The 17,836-nt window shown below is 47.4% G+C and overlaps 1 protein-coding gene across 5 annotated transcripts in view; it reads left to right on the plus strand.

The window, feature by feature from the left end:
- The window catches only part of DENND2B (DENN domain containing 2B), a 158,711-nt gene that overhangs the window by 90,140 nt on the left and 50,735 nt on the right, over positions 1-17,836 (plus strand). For 3 of the 5 annotated variants that reach the window (XM_081918166.1, XM_081918165.1, XM_081918167.1), the window contains 2 exons: positions 1,384-2,604; positions 4,911-5,047. In XM_081918166.1, coding sequence (XP_081774292.1) covers positions 1,384-2,604; positions 4,911-5,047 — 1,358 coding nt within the window. The remainder of the gene's footprint in view (positions 1-1,383; positions 2,605-4,910; positions 5,048-17,836) is intronic. The other 2 variants (XM_081918168.1, XM_081918169.1) reach the window with 1 other exon arrangement.

Consider the following 17,836-nt stretch of genomic DNA (forward strand, 5'->3'; position numbering starts at 1 on the left):
CTTTTCATTCTCCTGCCACAAATATGAAATTATGATGACTTGGGAATTACTTTTGCATTTTGTGAGGCAAGCAAGAAGCAAAATGAGAAATAAGAGGTTTCAAATATCTGTGTTAAATGCAGAAGACAAAAAAAGATCTCTGATTGTAAATATTACTGTATATATGACCTGGAGAGAAATATTCTTCCTGTTCATTGTGTCAGGAGGAAAAGTTCAATGTTACTAAAGGTAAAGGTAAAGGTACCCCTGCCCGTACGGGCCAGTCTTGACAGACTCTGGGGTTGTGCGCCCATCTCACTTAAGAGGCCAGGGGCCAGCGCTGTCCGGAGACACTTCCGGGTCACGTGGCCAGCGTGACATCGCTGCTCTGGCGAGCCAGAGCCGCACACGGAAACGCCGTTTACCTTCCCGCTGGTAAGCGGTCCCTATTTATCTACTTGCACCCGGAGGTGCTTTCGAACTGCTAGGTTGGCAGGCGCTGGGACCGAGCAGCGGGAGCGCACCCCGCCACAGGGATTCGAACCGCCGACCTTTCGATCGGCAAGTCCTAGGCGCTGAGGCTTTAACCCACAGCGCCACCTGTGTCCCCTCAATGTTACTAGTTGATACAAATTTAAAATGTTAGTTTGAGCAGAGTGGAAGGTTTGACTTTTACCTCAGCCGTGAACTCACTTGGTGGCCTTAGGCAAGACACTATCCTTCATACGAAGTACAGAGATAATACTGCCCTGCTTTACAGGATTGTTGTAAGAATTTCTGAGATTATGAATGTGAAGTGGATTGAACACTCAAAAGCATTAAGTATGTGCTAAGTTGTCCTCCAGAGCTCTCTTCAACTGCCAACTCTACAAAATGGCCACTGGTCCAACTATGTCAGAGCAAAGAATGTAACAACTGATATTCATAGTACACAAAGAGTGTATAAATAGGGGAATGAGGACTAACCAATCCATGCATATAGGAAGGAGTAATACCTAAAAGTGTACCATCAGTGTTATGTTATGCAGCCTACCTTGTGCCCCCTAAGCTGCCTTGCTGCCCTTAGGCATGAAGGAGGCACAGTCTCATCACAAGTCTTGAAGTCAGATTCAGCTGCCAGTATGGTGGGCTTCTGTGCATAGACTGGGGTGGGGTAGGGACCATCTTGTCTTTTGCTCCAGGCAGCAAAATGTCTTTGCCAGTGCTGTCTGTGGACCATGTATTAAAAAAAGGGGGGGGGGAATAAAAAGTCTTTATTCTAGTATCAAATGTGTGCACTTTCAGAAACCATTTTAGAAAAGTCTACTAAGTTGGGCCTACTCCAAACGTTTGGCCTTAGAAACAAGAGCTGAGTAAAATCTAGGTAGCCAGGTAGCTGATTAGTATTTTTCTTCTTACTTCCAGGTGTCAATCAGTCTCTCCACCGCCTCTTCTATACCAACCAAGAAGCCCAACATATCCCCTCAGCGACAGTGAGGATTCCTGCCGCTCCAGTAGTTTGACCAAAGTTTCTGGCTCCAGGGTGCTCCTCAAGGACCGGACTAACTGTGGAGTTACCTTGAGAAGCACCTCAAGTTCCCCCTCAGACACCGAATCTCTAAATCACCCCCTCAAAACTGTCAGCATTGGCTGCTTGGACAAAAGGCTCTCTCTTTTTCAGACTGAAGACCAAAAGGAGGCCTCCAAGGAGACTCAGGATGGAGAAGCTGTAGGCAGCCGCCAGCTTACACGGAGCACTCTCTCCTTGGGGTCTGCAGCGAACCTCCGGAACCTCTCCCTCAGCAGGGTCAGCGTCCATTCCCAAGCACTCGATATCAGGCAGAAGATATCAGAATGGGAATGTCGGAAAGAACCTTCCCCTAGGATGAGTGTATGCTTGGACAAGAGGGATGTTGGGGACAGGTCAGGCAGTGAGACTTGCCCTAGTATGTTGCCTTCTCCCTGCAGCGAGAAGACATTTGACTACAAAGGGTTCCGGAGGATGAGCAGAACGTTTTCCGAATGCTCCTACCCAGAAACAGAGGAGGAGGAATTCCTGGACAGAGATTCCTGCCACAGGTTTGAAAAGAGGCCGAGCAGGAGTGAGTCGGCAAATGCTTTCTTCAAGGGGAACGCAAGAAAAGAGAGTTCTGCCGTGCTGAACAGAATACAGAAGATTGAGCAGGCTTTAAAAGAACAGCCAGGCAGGGGTCTTCCTCAGTTGCCCAGTAGCTGCTATAGTGTTGACAGAGGAAGAAAAAAGTCTGTGACTTCGGGTATTGTGGAGGACTTGAATGAGAACACAAATGATAGTAAAGCAGGGAGTGTTATCTGTGGGAGTAGTCCAGAGACACCCACAGAGACTGATAAAACTAGTAAAATGCCACAAGGACTCAATGCCACAGTTAGTCCTGTTGGTCCTAAGCTGCTTCCTGAGAACTTGGCGAACACAGCGGTAAACCCTGTGCCCAAGCCCAAACGCACCTTCGAGTATGAAGCTGACAAGAACCATAAAAGTAAACCAAGCAATGGCCTACCTCCTTCACCTCTGGCTGCTGTTCCTCCCCCTCTTCCGTCAACTCCTGCTCCCCCTGTCACCCGGAGGCAGAAAAAAGAGTCACGCTTCCACAGAAAATCCCAAAATAGGTAAAGATGGAAAGCTGCTTGTCATATATTCTCAAGATGCATCTCCTTTTAAGGTCACAATCTCAGCAGATAAGAATGAAAGACAGTCCTAATTAGGCTACAGCTTTTGTGTTGTAGAATCATTGCCTCTTGTATCCTGCTAATCAGGGTTTTGCCATTTGCAGCAAAAAAAGGGACATGAATCTTCTAACAGATTCAGCTGCCAGAAGAACTTTTATTTTACCAACAACCACCATGACTAAAAGGAAAAATACAAGTTGTAGTCTCCCATCTGTGGAATTGGAGAGTTCTTAAATAAGGAGCAATTTTGAATGTACATTGTAGGAAGTGCTTTACTGCTTTTATTTTTCTTCACAGTGATCCCATGAAGTAGGCTATGGCCTTCCAGTGTGTTTCATGGCTGAGGGGATTTGAACCTGGGTCTTCCACCTGCAAAACTAACAATGGTCCCTTGTTGCCATTTACACATCATTTGTGTGATGATGCTGATGCTAATAATAATAATAATAATAATAATAATAATTTTTATTATTATTTATACCCCGCCCATCTGGCTAGGTTTCCCCAGCCACTCTGGGCGGCTTATAGCATATATATGTAAATATAATGTTAGACTTTAAAATTACGGCTAACCACTTTCCTCAATAGCCCTTGGTGTCTGTCTCCAGTGGATCAGCCATACTGGAATCAATTTATACTGACTGACTCTGGCCCAAATGTGCCTTTTTCTTGAGCAGAGAGGATACAAATTCTCTTGGTGTTATGTCTAGGCTGTATGTATTCTGCACTAGAAAAAACAGACAAAACAACAAACTGCAGTAATGTAACCCATGTTCTGCAATCTGTACAAATTACACAAATTAGCTTATTTTTTAGAAAGATGATTTGTGATTCTCGGGATGCTGAATTGTAAACCCATTGATGATCTCAGTGCTTGCATAACAGAGCCACATGCAAGTGCTGTCTTGAAGCAATAATCTCTCATGGCCTTATATATGTTGCCCTTGCATAATGTCTCTTTGGTATAGAAAGGAAATGGACAGAAACTTAAATGTAATGTTCACTGCCACTGAGGTGTGTTCCATACTGCTATGGCTGAGAAGTGCAAAAATGTTGAATGAAGCCTGGAATGATGAGCTGCAAGCAGGAAGTTCCGAATAAATCACAGGATGTGGCCAGCAGCTAACAAGTGCCCAGAGGAGAAAGGCAGGATTCTCAGGACTTTGGAGAGGTCCAAGGAAACCACAGCTGTTAAGTCAGGAATGGGGAACTTGTGGCCCTTCAGATATTGTTGGACTACAGCTCTGATCATTGGCCATGCTGGCTGGGGCTGATAGAAATTGGGAGTCCAACAACATCTGGAGGACCACAAGTTTCTTATCCCTGCCTTAAGTTAAGCGCTATCTGTATGTATGTATGTATGTATGTATGTATGTATTTATTTATTTTTGTCAATGTATGTTCAGCTCATGGGCTAGCACAAAATATGCAAAACAAGAATGAAAATGTAGTGTAATAATAATAATAATAATTATTATTATTATTATTATTATTATTTATTATTTATACCCCGCCCATCTGGCTGGGTTTCCCCAGCCACTCTGAGCGGCTTCCAACAAAATATTAAAATACAATAGTCCACCAAACATTAAAAGCTTCCCTAAACAGGGCTGCCTTCAGATGTCTTCTAAAAGTCTGGTAGTTGTTTTTCTCTTTGACATCTGGTGGGAGGGTGTTCCACAGGGCAGGTGCTGAATCCGTGTTGAAAATCTCATCATGTTGGCTGAAAACCTCAAAAAACTTGTCTTTAATGTTTAACTACCACCAGCTTGGGGTTATGGCAAAATCACAATCTGACAAATCACATGGTTTGTACTTCACAGGTCTGATACATAAGTAATTCAGTATTTTGTGTATTTTCTAAGTGTGGCGAGATAATGTGGATGTATGTTTTTAGATTTGATACAGACCTAACTTTAACCAACAGTCCAGTCACCGATTTGTTCTTTATGTTTAACCAAATAATTTCATCATAGAATCAGATGCGGTGTGTGTGTGGGACGGGGGAGACTCAGGGAGGAAGAGTATACCTTAATCCTTGCTAGCATTATGGGTGGCATTCAGCTAAGCTTTACTCAGAACAGGCCCATTAAAATTAATGAACAAGGACTTAGTTAGGTCCATTAATTGTGATGGGTCTGCCTGAGTAAAACCTAGTTGAATGCCACCCAATATTTGCACTGAGCTTTAAAGCACTGTTAATTAGGCAATCAGAAAATTATCCCTTTACATTTTCTCCACTCTAGAAAATCCTTTGAGTTTGAAGATGCTTCAAGCCTCCAGTCCTTGTACCCTCCCTCCCCAAGTGAGAATGGAACTGAAAGCCAGCACAAGTTTGGATCTAAGAGCACTTTAGAAGAGAATGCCTACGAAGACATTGTAGGTAAGGACCTCTTGCAGCACACAAAATAGCTGCTTGACGTTGAGCAATTGTGGTCAGGCAGTGACTTGTTGAATATGTGTCCTGCTGTACAACAGCAAGAAGCCGTTAAGTGAAGGGTAAATGGGCTGAAACGTCAGAGCAAGCACATTATACGCAGACTGCAGGCAGGAGGTCTTGATTCCTTTAAACCTCACTGAGCAGTCTTATTGGAAACAGATTACTTGGTTAGCCATCACCATGTTTTTCATGGCGTAAATCATTGTTTGTGAAGACTTTGGCTGGGCACCCACTGTGGGCTTAGAGAATATAGAAGGAAAAATAGATGCAGAGCTTGCAGAACTATTAAACAGCAGGGTGGTTCCTGTAGGAGGTGGCTTTTGGCTTATGTTTAGAGGATGTCTGTGCAAACTCATCTGCAGCAGCTACCTTCCTCAGCACTCATCTCTTTTCTCTGCCAGCTATATTGTATTTTTGTGACTAAAAGTTCATCCCCGCTGTCCACTTCTAACACCTACAGAGAACAGCAGATTAATATTGCCACCCAAAGAAAATGTCTAACACTTTCATATCTATCTGTCTGTCTGTCTATCTATCTATCTGTCTATCTATCCATCCAGAGGTGCCAGCTTGAGAGGGCAGTTGAAGATGCCAACGTCATGTGTGTGATGTCATGCAAGCGATAGCAGGAGGTTGGGACAAACATGGCAGCCACATGGCTTCAATGGCAGGCGACTCCTCTTTTGTTCCTCCTGGTGCCGCCACAGGTGGAAGGCTGCTTTGGCTCTCCTTCCCCTCCGCTGTAGGAGGAGGAGGAGATGGCCGCTAGAGCTGCAATGTGCTTTGCAGACATGGGAGGGGGCGGCCTCTACCCCCAAAATATATGGGGGTCCCTAAAGGGCTCAGCCCCAGGAGCTCGCACCCCTCTATCTATCTATCTATCTATCTATCTATCTATCTATCATCTATGCACACAAACACTCTTAAGTTTTATATTCTGGATGTGTATACCTATCCTTGTTATTGGTATAAATCATATGAAATATAGGCTAAGAGTGAAGTTTTTAAGAGGATATATAAATGGAAACTGGTGCTTTTAAAATACTGATTAATTGGCACTGGCAACGACACCTTTCTTTATCTTCCATGCCTTTTTTCCCTTTATGATTTTGTGACTTTTCTGAAGCAGCAATTCCCAAATGCACAAATTTGGGGAATGGCTTTATCTCAGTGGTACAGCACATGTTTTTTCATGTACAAGGTTCTGGGTTAAATTTTTGACATCTCTAGGAAGGGCTGGGAAAGACTCTGCTCTGAAACCTTGGAGAGCCTTCCAGTCAGTGTCAACAATACTAGGCTTGATGGGCCAATGGTCTGAACTCATATCAGGAAGTTTCCTATTATCCCAAAACACTGAGTTGAAGCCTCAATTATAAAGAACTATTTATCATTTATAAGTGATACACAGTCCTACCTTGGATTTTGAATGCCATGGCTCCTGAACAAATCGGCTCCTGAACGACTGAAACCTGGAAGTGAGTGTTCCAGTTTTCAAATGATTTTCGGAAGCTAAATGTCTGGTGCGGCTTCCACGGCTTTCAGTTGGCTGCAGGAGCTTTCTGCAGCCAATCAGAAGCCACACTTTGGTTTCTAAACATTTTGGAAGTTGAACGGACTTCCAGAACGGATTCCGTTCGACTTTCAAGGTACAACTGTATAATTAGAAGTTCTAGACAGAAAGAACTGTTTGGGTGTTATTTGAGCATTAGTTTTCGGATTTCTAGCGTATTTTATCTTGCCTTGCCATGCCACTCTAAGATGTTTCTAATAAAATTGGCTTAAATAGCCAGCTGAGTTACTATATGTAAAAAGTTCCCCTCCCCCAGTTATCAAGACGTGTCCAAAAGACGTGTCCAATAAGAGCGGAGGCTCTTATTTTTAGGTGATTTCCTATGTCTTCTTTTATTTATTTATAAGATTTCTCACCCTTTACTGCAAGATCAAAGAAGGACAAGTAAACTGAATATGCTGCAAGTCTGCCTTCTTTTTAAATGTTACTAATTTAGAATATAAAACTCTGAAAACTTTTCAATCTATCTTCTCCCAAGCTGTCTAGAGGGTTGCAGGTGGAATAGTGAGACATGATTTTGTTTAGTTATGCTGTGTGTGTGTGTGTGTTTTGGTGCGCTGTGAAGCTTATGGATAGACTTGGGCAGGTCAGTATCTCACAAATAGTTGAGAGAAAACAGACATAAGAGTTATGCTGAATTGGGTAGAGGGTACATTTTAGCCAGCATCCTATTCTCAGCAGTGGCCAAATAACACTTCTGGGGAAGCCAACAACCCCAGCTCCTTGGAGGAAGAGTTGCAGTCCAAAATTACAGATAAATAAATCCACTTTGAATCACTATGTGACTACCAACAGAGCATGAAAGTGCCTGCTACCTTTTTCCCACAATGCCATTGATCACAGTAGTTTGGGTGCATGCCTGTTCACAGCATTGTGATTCTTCAAACTGGATTGACAAAGTTTTATTTCTCTTTATTCCAACTTCAAAACCTCTCTTCAGTGTATCAGTCTTTTACTCAGAATTTCTGCATGTAAGTGGAGATTCCACCCCTACTTTAACAACCGTCTTACACACAGTGTGAACAATAATCCTTGATCTTTTTCCTAACAAACAAACAAACAAATAACAGTACTGTCCCGGCCACCCAGGTCTGGTCCCAGCTCACAAGAGACCTCACTCCGTTGCAGCTTATTTACAGGAAAAGTTTATTGAAGATTTCTGCTTCTCATACAGTTCAGCATTGTGGCCGTACGTCTGCCACGTTAGACCGCTGAAGTCCCCTCTGACTCCTCCCCTCTTCCGCACCAACTTAATAGCCTGGCTCTAGACCACCTCTTCCTCTCCTTTCTTTTCCGCAGGGTCTTCCTGCCCCCCTGGGTTCCCTCTCTCCGTGACTCGCCTGAGGCTGAATCCTCTGCCGCCTCTTCCCCCCTCTTTCTGGCTTTAGGGCCGGGCTCCTCCCCTGAGCTCTCTCCACTTCCGCGCGCCTCTACGTTTGAACTTGGCGCGCGTACGTTGCTGCTGACCTTTCTTTCGACCGCTACACCACCCCCTGCTCTGCTCTCCACCCTTTCCGGCTGAACACCCTGCTCCAACCCCCTCTCTCTGTTCTCTCCTAATCCTGCTCCCTCCGAGAGGCTGACGACTCCACCCCCTTTACTCCGTTCCGGCTGAGACGTCTCTTGCTTCCTCTGTCTTCCACTGGGCTCCTCTCCGCTTCTCCCTTCTCCTCCCCTTTGCTTGATTAAGGTAACCCCCTTTTGAGAATCCTCTGACTCGCTGCTCAGACTCGTGGATTCCCTCAGAATTCCGTCATCTTCTTCCTCATCCTTCTGCCCCTCCTCCCACTCGCTCTCCGTCTCCTCTGTCATCTCCTCCTCTCTCCCAGAAACCCTGACATCCATCCCCCCCTCGAAGCCCCCCCTTCCCCCCTCCCGCTCGCCGGGGACCGGTTGTGGAAACTGCGGCTCTTCGGGGGTAGGCTCAGGATACAGGTCGTCTACGTCAATGTTCTCTGCTGGCAGTTCTGTGTAAGTGTATTCGAAGTCGGGTTCTTCCCCCAAATGCTTCTCAGTCTCTGCTTCCATCGCTACTTCCTCCGGTGCTGCCCGCCAAGGACCTATCAGCCACCTCTTACGCCATTCCTCCTCTGGCTGCTCCTCCCACCAATAAGGGGTTTCCGTGTCCACCCCCGAGCACGATCCCCTGGGCGGGCTTGATTCTGGTGTTCTTTCCTCGGGGGAAGAGAAACCCCTGAACGTGCCATCTGACAATGTGGGTGTGAAAAGCCAGTCATCAAAGTACTCAGCTGGCATGGGTCTATGTGGGAAAAGTGCATGGAACTCTTCTTTCAAAAGGGGTTCGTCTAACTCGTAGCCTGGCACCCAACTATTAGCAGCGGCTGGTGTGCCCTCCCTGGCGAGAAAATATTCAACTCCCTCCTCCCCCCATCTCGAGTCCAGTATCTCTGTGACCTCGTTAAGAGGTTCTGGTCTTGGCGATTCCCCCCTCTCAGGCGCCCTCCTACGTGGCTCTGGGGGTGCTCCTGACTCTTGAAACCTGTGTGGGGTTTTGTAGGGAGTGAGCACCGACCTATGAAAGACCGGGTGCACCCTGGAACCTTCCGGAAGGGCTATACGAAAAGCCACCGGATTGATCTTAGCCTCAACTTGATATGGCCCTAGCTGCCTGTGTCCTAACTTCTTCTTGGCCAATGACCTGGCCGGCATCGCGTGGGCTGCTAACCACACCCAGTCCCCAACCTGGATGTCCTCTCCCGCCCTCCTGTGCTTATCGGCCTGCACCTTATACGCCTGTTTTGCCAGCTCCAAATGTCTCCGCAGCTCCTCGTGCACCTCTTGCAACTCCGCTGCAAACTGGTCGGCATCTTGAGGCCCCCCCCCTCCTGGTGCCGCAAATCTCGGGAAGGTTCTGGGATGACGGCCATTGTTCGCGAAGAAAGGCGTCACCCCGGTGGAAGCGTGTTTCGTGTTGTTGTAGGCGAATTCAGCCATCGGCAGATAGTCCACCCACGCCGCAGGTCGCTGGTTGGCGTAGCACCGCAGGTACTGCTGCATGATCGCGTTGACCCTCTCCGCTTGACCGTTGGTTTGTGGATGCCTCGCCGATGTCAGGTTGATTTTGACGTGCAAGATGCCCAGAAGCTTTCGCCAGAAAGTGGAAACAAACTGGCGCCCCCTGTCGGACAAGACGGACTGCGGAAGTCCATGCACTCTGAAGACGTGATCGATGAAGAGCTTTGCGGTCTGTTCTGCCGTCGCCACCTTGGCACAAGGGATGAAGTGCGCCATCTTGGTGAACAAGTCCACCACCACTAACACCGCCGTCTTACCTCTGGAGCTGGGCAGGTCTGTAACAAAGTCCAACGCTACCCTCTCCCATGGTTGCTGCGGTGTCTCCAGCGGTTCTAGCAATCCCGCCTGCTTCTGGTGCACTGGTTTGGACCTCTGGCAGATATCACACCTGGCGACGTAGTCCGCCACCTCTCCTCTCATCTGGGGCCACCAAAAGTCTCTAGCCACCAACTCCATCGTCTTTTCTTTGCCGAAATGGCCTGCACTAGGGGCGTCATGCAACTGTTGCAGAACCTTGGCTCGAAGATCGTCGGTGGGCACGTAAAGGGCACCCTTACGAGTCAAAAGTCCATCTTGTAATTGAAACTCATCGTTGTGTCGCGACCCTCCGCGTAGCTCCTCCATCTTAGACTGTGCAAACTGATCCCTTTGCAACGCGCGTCGCACCGCGTCCAGGTCGACTGCGATGGTAGCGCACGTCCACGCCTGCGGTGCGAAAATGTGCTTTGCTGCGATTGGAGCTGCTTCCTCCAAGTATTGCGGCTTTCGGGACAGCGCGTCTGCAATAACATTGGAGTCTCCTGGGATGTATTCTATTTTGAAGTCGAAGTCCGCAAAGAACTCCGCCCAGCGCATGTGTCGCTGGGTCTGCAACTTAGCCGTCCGCCAATACTCTAAGTTCTTGTGATCCGTGCGGACCTGCACCGTGTGCTTGGCTCCTATTAAGAAGTGTCGCCACGCTTTGAAAGCTGCATGAATGGCCAACAACTCCCTGTCCCATATGGTATAATTGCGCTCCGTCTTGCTGAGCTTCCGGGAGTAGAACGCACCCGGTCGCCAGTTGCCTTGTGAATCCTCTTGCAAAAGAACGGCCCCAACCGCTCTATCCGACGCATCGGTCTCTACCCGCATGGGTCTGCCGGGATTCACGTGGAGCAGCTGCTCTTCGGAGGCGAAAAGACCCTTAAGCGTCCGGAAGGACCGCTCCGCTTGTTCGGTCCAGACGAACTTCTTCTTCTTGGAACTGAGGGTGTCAGTGATCGCCGCCGTCGCGTTCGCAAAACCTTTAATAAACTTGCGGTAAAAATTGGCAAAGCCGATGAACCTCTGGACCTCTTTCCGATTTCGAGGGCTTTTCCAGTCCAACAGCGCTTGAACCTTAGCCCTGTCCATGGCCAGTCCCTCGTCGGACAACTTGTAGCCAAGGAAATCAACCTCTCTGACATCAAACTGGCACTTTTCCAACTTGGCGTACAGCCTGTGTTCCTTCAGCCTCTGCAGGACCTCCCTCACGTCCTTATCGTGATCCTCCGGCGATTCCGAGAAAATCAGGATATCGTCGAGAAAGCAGACACACTTTTTGTAGAGGAGACCTGCTAGCACGTGGTGCATAAATGCTTGAAAAACGTGGCTGCCATTTTGGAGGCCGAAAGGCATGACTCTGTATTCGTATGTGCCCAGAGGGGTGAACATGGCGGTCTTCCACTCATCTCCTTTCCGGATGCGGATGAGATTGTAAGCTCCACGTAGGTCCAGCTTGGTGAAAATCTTGCCCCTCCTGACGGTCGCTAAAAGGTCGTCAATCTTGGGCATGGGGAAAGCTTTGGGCTTAGTCAAGCTGTTGATGAACCTGTAATCCACTATAAGCCTTTTTTGGGGCGTGTCCTTCTTCTTCACAAAGAAAACAGGGCTGCCTCCCGCTGCTTTAGATTCCTGGATGAAACCGCGCTTGAGGTTATGGTCTATGAACTCCCGAAGCTCTTGCATTTCGTCCTCCGACATGGAGTACAGCTTGGCAGCAGGCAATTGCGCCCCTGGCACTAAATCAATCGCGCAGTCGTAAGGTCTATGAGGCGGCAACTTGTCAGCTTCCTTCTCACAGAAAACCTCCAAGAAGTCCTGGTACTTGTGAGGCACTGTTTGCACCATACCCAGATGCAATGGCTGCTCAGCTTCTCCTCCCTGATCGGTCTGAAAGCAATGCTGAGCACAATACGATGAACAAAAGTTGATCTGCCTCTGGTACCACGCAACCGCGGGACTGTGCCTCTCCAGCCAACTCATGCCTAACACGATGGGTGTGTCCGATAAGTGGGTGACATTGAAACTAATAAGCTCTCGATGGTTGCCAATCTGCATCATCATGGGAGGGGTTTGCTGCACCACTTGCCCCCCCAGCAACTTCCTGCCGTCCACCGTGACCACGTTCAGAGGCGTCGTTGCAGGCAGGAGCGCCATGTTGTGCTGCTTAACGAACTGCAGTCCCATGAAGTCGGCGTTGCTTCCCGAATCGATCGTTATTGGAACCTCGAGGAGTCTCCCATCAGGCAACTGGAGTGTTGCTGTGAGCAGAACTGCCGGTTTGGGAGGCAAAGGGTCCACGCTCTGCAGTGATGCTGGGGGCTTGTCTACAGATCCGCCTGGCTGAGCCCCAGTAGCTCTGCTTCCAGCCAGGCACTGTCGTTTCCCTGAAGCTGCTCCCCTGGTTGCACCTCTGCTGTTACAGTTGCCAGCGCTGCAGTGTGCTTCTGGAGCCTCTGGGGGCACTCTTTCGCCATATGGTGCGCACTGTCACAGATGTAACACTTCCTGGTTCCTCTAGGAGGCTTCGCTTTGGCTGCACCAGGGACAGGGCTCTGGGATGGCTTCTGAGCCCTAGCACCACCAATCTCCATTGGCTCCTCTCTGTCCTTCCCCATTGGCGAGGGGTGCGCACGGCTGAAGTCCCTGTGCCCAAAAGGGAGAGTCCTTGCTTGCGCACGCGCTTGGGGCCCGTCCTCCTCATGCCACGGACGCCCCTCATGTCGAATTCCAAGAGCTAAAGCCCGTTGCACCACGTCTTCTAGGGTCTGGGGTCTGTCCCCCCTAGCGATCTCATCCTTGATGGGGGGGCTCAATCCCTCCCAAAAAAGATCTCTGACCGGTTTACTGTCCTTTGGCCAATCTAAGGCGGTGAGCAATGCAAAAAATTTAGAGTGGTATTGGCGCACAGTCGCTTTCCCCTGCCTCAGCCCGTGCATTTGACGGCGCGCAATGTCCACATCCACAGAGGATTGAAAACAAGAATCCATCGCTTTGATGAACGCAGTTGAATCGCGACGGGCCGGTCCATCTTCGCGCCACAAATTGCGTAGCCAAGCCCTGGCCTCCCCATGCAGGTGCGAAACAATGAACCCCACTCTCTCCTCCTCATCTTTAAAATCGTGACGGAGTAAGTGCAGTGCATATACAACGTCCGCTCTGAAATTGGGATAGTCTTGCAAGTTGCCATTAAAATGCGGAACTAGGGCACCCCCCCTCCGTCCAAGCGCAATGCCCTCCGCTCTGGATCCTGGGGCCCCCGCCTTGTCCGCGCGCTCCCACCTTGCCTGCAAATCCTGGCACGTCTTCTCCAAGTCGTCATTCTTCTTCTGCGAAGCAATGACTGCCGATGTGAGAGCGGTAACCTGATTCCGCAATGCAACCAGCTGCTCCTCAGCGCTCATGGCTGCTCCCGTTCGTGAGCTTCGCAAAAAAAAATTTTTGCTTGGAGAGAGGGGACTTACTGTCCCGGCCACCCAGGTCTGGTCCCAGCTCACAAGAGACCTCACTCCGTTGCAGCTTATTTACAGGAAAAGTTTATTGAAGATTTCTGCTTCTCATACAGTTCAGCATTGTGGCCGTACGTCTGCCACGTTAGACCGCTGAAGTCCCCTCTGACTCCTCCCCTCTTCCGCACCAACTTAATAGCCTGGCTCTAGACCACCTCTTCCTCTCCTTTCTTTTCCGCAGGGTCTTCCTGCCCCCCTGGGTTCCCTCTCTCCGTGACTCGCCTGAGGCTGAATCCTCTGCCGCCTCTTCCCCCCTCTTTCTGGCTTTAGGGCCGGGCTCCTCCCCTGAGCTCTCTCCACTTCCGCGCGCCTCTACGTTTGAACTTGGCGCGCGTACGTTGCTGCTGACCTTTCTTTCGACCGCTACACCACCCCCTGCTCTGCTCTCCACCCTTTCCGGCTGAACACCCTGCTCCAACCCCCTCTCTCTGTTCTCTCCTAATCCTGCTCCCTCCGAGAGGCTGACGACTCCACCCCCTTTACTCCGTTCCGGCTGAGACGTCTCTTGCTTCCTCTGTCTTCCACTGGGCTCCTCTCCGCTTCTCCCTTCTCCTCCCCTTTGCTTGATTAAGGTAACCCCCTTTTGAGAATCCTCTGACTCGCTGCTCAGACTCGTGGATTCCCTCAGAATTCCGTCATCTTCTTCCTCATCCTTCTGCCCCTCCTCCCACTCGCTCTCCGTCTCCTCTGTCATCTCCTCCTCTCTCCCAGAAACCCTGACAAGTACCATTTGCCAAAATGCTAATAATGATGAATTGATTTATAATGGAATCATTCCCTTTAGTTTTGACTGTGTGACTGTCATTCTTTATGTAGCCAAAACAGCAACAGCAGCACGCAACAGGGAGAAATGATGATTTCTCCCTGTTGTGTGCTGCTGTTGCTGATGATACAGAGTGTGTAGAAGTACACAAATATTTAGAAAACAAATTCTAAGGCTGTGAACCTCAGTAACAGTTGAATACGAGCTGAGCATGTTCAATGGCCGCAGAGTGCTGCAATCCTGAACAGCAGCACTCCACAGCAACATTGTATTGCAGCTCCCACTTCTATTTAGTGATAAAACTAGGATCCATAGTAATACATTCATCTTCCATGCTGGTATCCTTCCCATTCATGCAAACTTGAAGCCCAAAAAGTTATATCCTAGTATATTTCTTTGAGAGGAATGTGTTTGATTAAAATTCCTTGTTTTTCCTCAGAGGTCTATTAATACTAGGTCTGTAATTAGAAACTCAATGATTTCTTGTTGATATATAACTTATGAAACCATTGGGTCCCATTAAACACACAGTGCATGCACATATATCAGATAGTTCTTCTCACAGGTATGGAGTTTAAGACTGGGTTTATTATAGCTCTGTGCATTGGTGCACAGGTGTCTTATTCCATATTTTTTTTAAAAAGGAGCAATATATTGTGACTAACTCAGATATGAGAATTGTTCTACTTTGCTTTATTGCAGTATTTAAGGACTGGTTATCTTTTCAGATTATATGGCTGTAACTAGTTAGAATTAATATTACGACAACACCCCTACTGTGGCATGGGAGTGTTGTTTGACTGCGTTTTGAAATTACTTTCCACAGAAATATGCAAGGTAACTTATAGTTGTGAAATAAAGTCAATCAAAATTCATTATAAATATGGAAGCTTTTAAAATAGTACAAAGCATTAAGAAGATCAAAATAGCAGACTTACAGTTTAAAAGCACCACATACAGTGGTACTTCGGGATACAAACTTAATTCGCTCTGGAGGTCCATTCTTAACCTGAAACCGTTCTTAACCTGAAGCACCACTTTAGCTAATGGGGCCTTCCACTGTCACTGTGCCACCAGAGCACAATTTCTGTCCTCATCCTGAGGCAAAGTTCTTAACCTGAGGTACTACTTCCAGGTTAGTGGAGTCTGTAACCCGAAGTGTTTGTAACCTGAGGTACCACTGTAATGGCATGTGTTGTTTTACAAAGGAAAAACTTTTTGAAATGTTTTCACCTGCCTCTGAAAGACAGTGAAGGGATCAAAATGCCGAAGGAGCTGGTCTGGTGATACATTCTGAGGCTCCGCTCTGCATAGTATTTGTTCTAACTGTAAGAGAATTGTCAAACGTGCTAAAACGCTAGCTGCCTTTTATTTTGCTGTCAAACTTTTATTTCTACTGCGATAGTAGCTGATCCTGTGCCTCATTTCCTCTCAGATCAGGGTACCCATGGCCTTGATAACTCACATTGTAGCTGGTGAATGTCTTGATGAGGTGGCAGCTTGACATTTGCCTGACTCTGACCCACAGTTTAGCACTGGAATGGTTTGGCATAATTGTGTCAGCGTGTTCTGTCTCAGCCTCCTGAGTTCTTCAGGGAGTCCTGTGAATACAGCTATGACAGAGTTCAGAGAATTAGAGAATTGTAGAGTTGGAAGGGACCAAACCCCCCTGCAATGCGGGAATTTGTTGAAGGTTTTCTTTCTCTTTATTCCCCCTTTGCTCATCGTCCACTCCTACAGCACTTTGTGGCTCCTTTAGATGTGTTTGCCTGGTTCTTGCTGTGTGAGTATTTAGTTCTACCCTATTACTATATTTGAAAATAATGCTGTGTAACTAAGGCACATATTCTTGTCAACTACTATCCACACCTTCATTGTTACTACCAGCGGCGGAGCTAGCCGCTCAGGCACCCGGAGCAGTGCTGTGCAACCAGGGGCGGGGCGGGCAATCTGCCCAGGGGGTAGGGTGATCCACACAGTGGTGATCGCGCCCGGCCGGGAGGGGAGGGTGATCTGGTGTGGTGGCGTGGCTGGGGGGTGCGATCCCGCAGTATGTATGTATTCTAATTAGAATTACTGTGGGAGGGCAGAATTCATCATGCGAAAGGCTGGGCTGGATGAATCCCAAGCGGAATTAAGAGTGCCGGAAGAAATATCAACAACCTCAGATATGCAGATGACGCAACCTTGATGGCAGAAAGCGAGGAGGAATTAAAGAACCTTTTAATGAAAGTGAAAGAGGAGAGTGCAAAATATGGTCTGAAGCTCAACATCAAAAAAACTAACATCAAAAAGACTCCTGCTTCTTGGGAGAAAAGCAATGACAAACCTAGACAGCATCTTAAAAAGCAGAGACATCACCTTGCCAACAAAGGTCCGTATAGTTAAAGCTATGGTTTTCCCAGTAGGGATGTATGGAAGTGAGAGCTGGACCATAAGGAAGGCTGATCGCCAAAGAATTGATGCTTTTGAATTATGGTGCTGGAGGAGACTCTTCAGAGTCCCATGGACTGCAAGAAGATTCAACCTATCCATTCTTAAGGAAATCAGCCCTGAGTGCTCACTGGAAGGACAGATCCTAAAGCTGAGGCTCCAATACTTTGGCCACCTCATGAGAAGAGAAGGCTCCCTGGAAAAGACCCTGGTGTTGGGAAAGATGGAGGGCACAAGGAGAAGGGGACGACAGAGGACGAGATGGTTAGACAGTGTTCTCGAAGCTACCAGCATGAGTTTGACCAAACTGCGGGAAGCAGTGGAAGACAGGAGTGCCTGGCATGCTCTGGTCCATGGGGTCAGGAAGAGTCAGGCACGACTAAACGACTAAATAACAACAACAACAACAATAATTGGTTTTACTCCACTCACATTTTCATATGCTTAAGCTATAGTCCTGAATGCACTTTGCACACATTTCCAGGATAATATGTCCCCCCTCTCCATAATTTGCCATTAGATAATTCCACTGAAATCAATTTATATTGAAAAGAAAAATAGGAAAGAAGTTGTTGTTGGATCCAGTCTCTTTTGTTTACATCACTAAGCAGAACACATTAGACTAAACAACATTGCTAGTGGGGATTTTTAAAATGATTGTTTTATTGTAAAGTCCCACAGGAATTGTAAGGGTCTGATCTGGATCCAAAAATCCCTACTAGAGGCTACAGGTGTTTCCTTTTGGGCTTCTTAGCCCACCTTAGCAATAGAAGCTCACTGTAGTCTAGTGCTAGAGGCAGACTTGACATCATACAACCTTTCCCAAACTCTCCTCCGCTTTCATTTTTTTGGTTTGTTTTATATTTGGCCCCATAGTGCATGCTAGAGTCAGTCACAAATGCTTGAGCAGAGTCCAGACTTTTTCAAAGCTAATGGATGTCCAGAAAAATGATTATGGTTTGGATCCATTCCTCTCTTTTTTAAAAAAACATGTTTTTGTTAGATGCTCAGTAGTAATTTATGAGGTTAACTAGAGGTTTTCTCTGGAGTCTGAGAAGAGCTCAAATTATATACTAAATTAATTGAGAACTTCTTATTGTTTTAAGATTAGCTTGAAATAA

The sequence above is a fragment of the Podarcis melisellensis genome (assembly GCF_964234715.1).
Source record: "Podarcis melisellensis genome assembly, chromosome: 1".
Taxonomy (NCBI): domain Eukaryota; kingdom Metazoa; phylum Chordata; class Lepidosauria; order Squamata; family Lacertidae; genus Podarcis; species Podarcis melisellensis.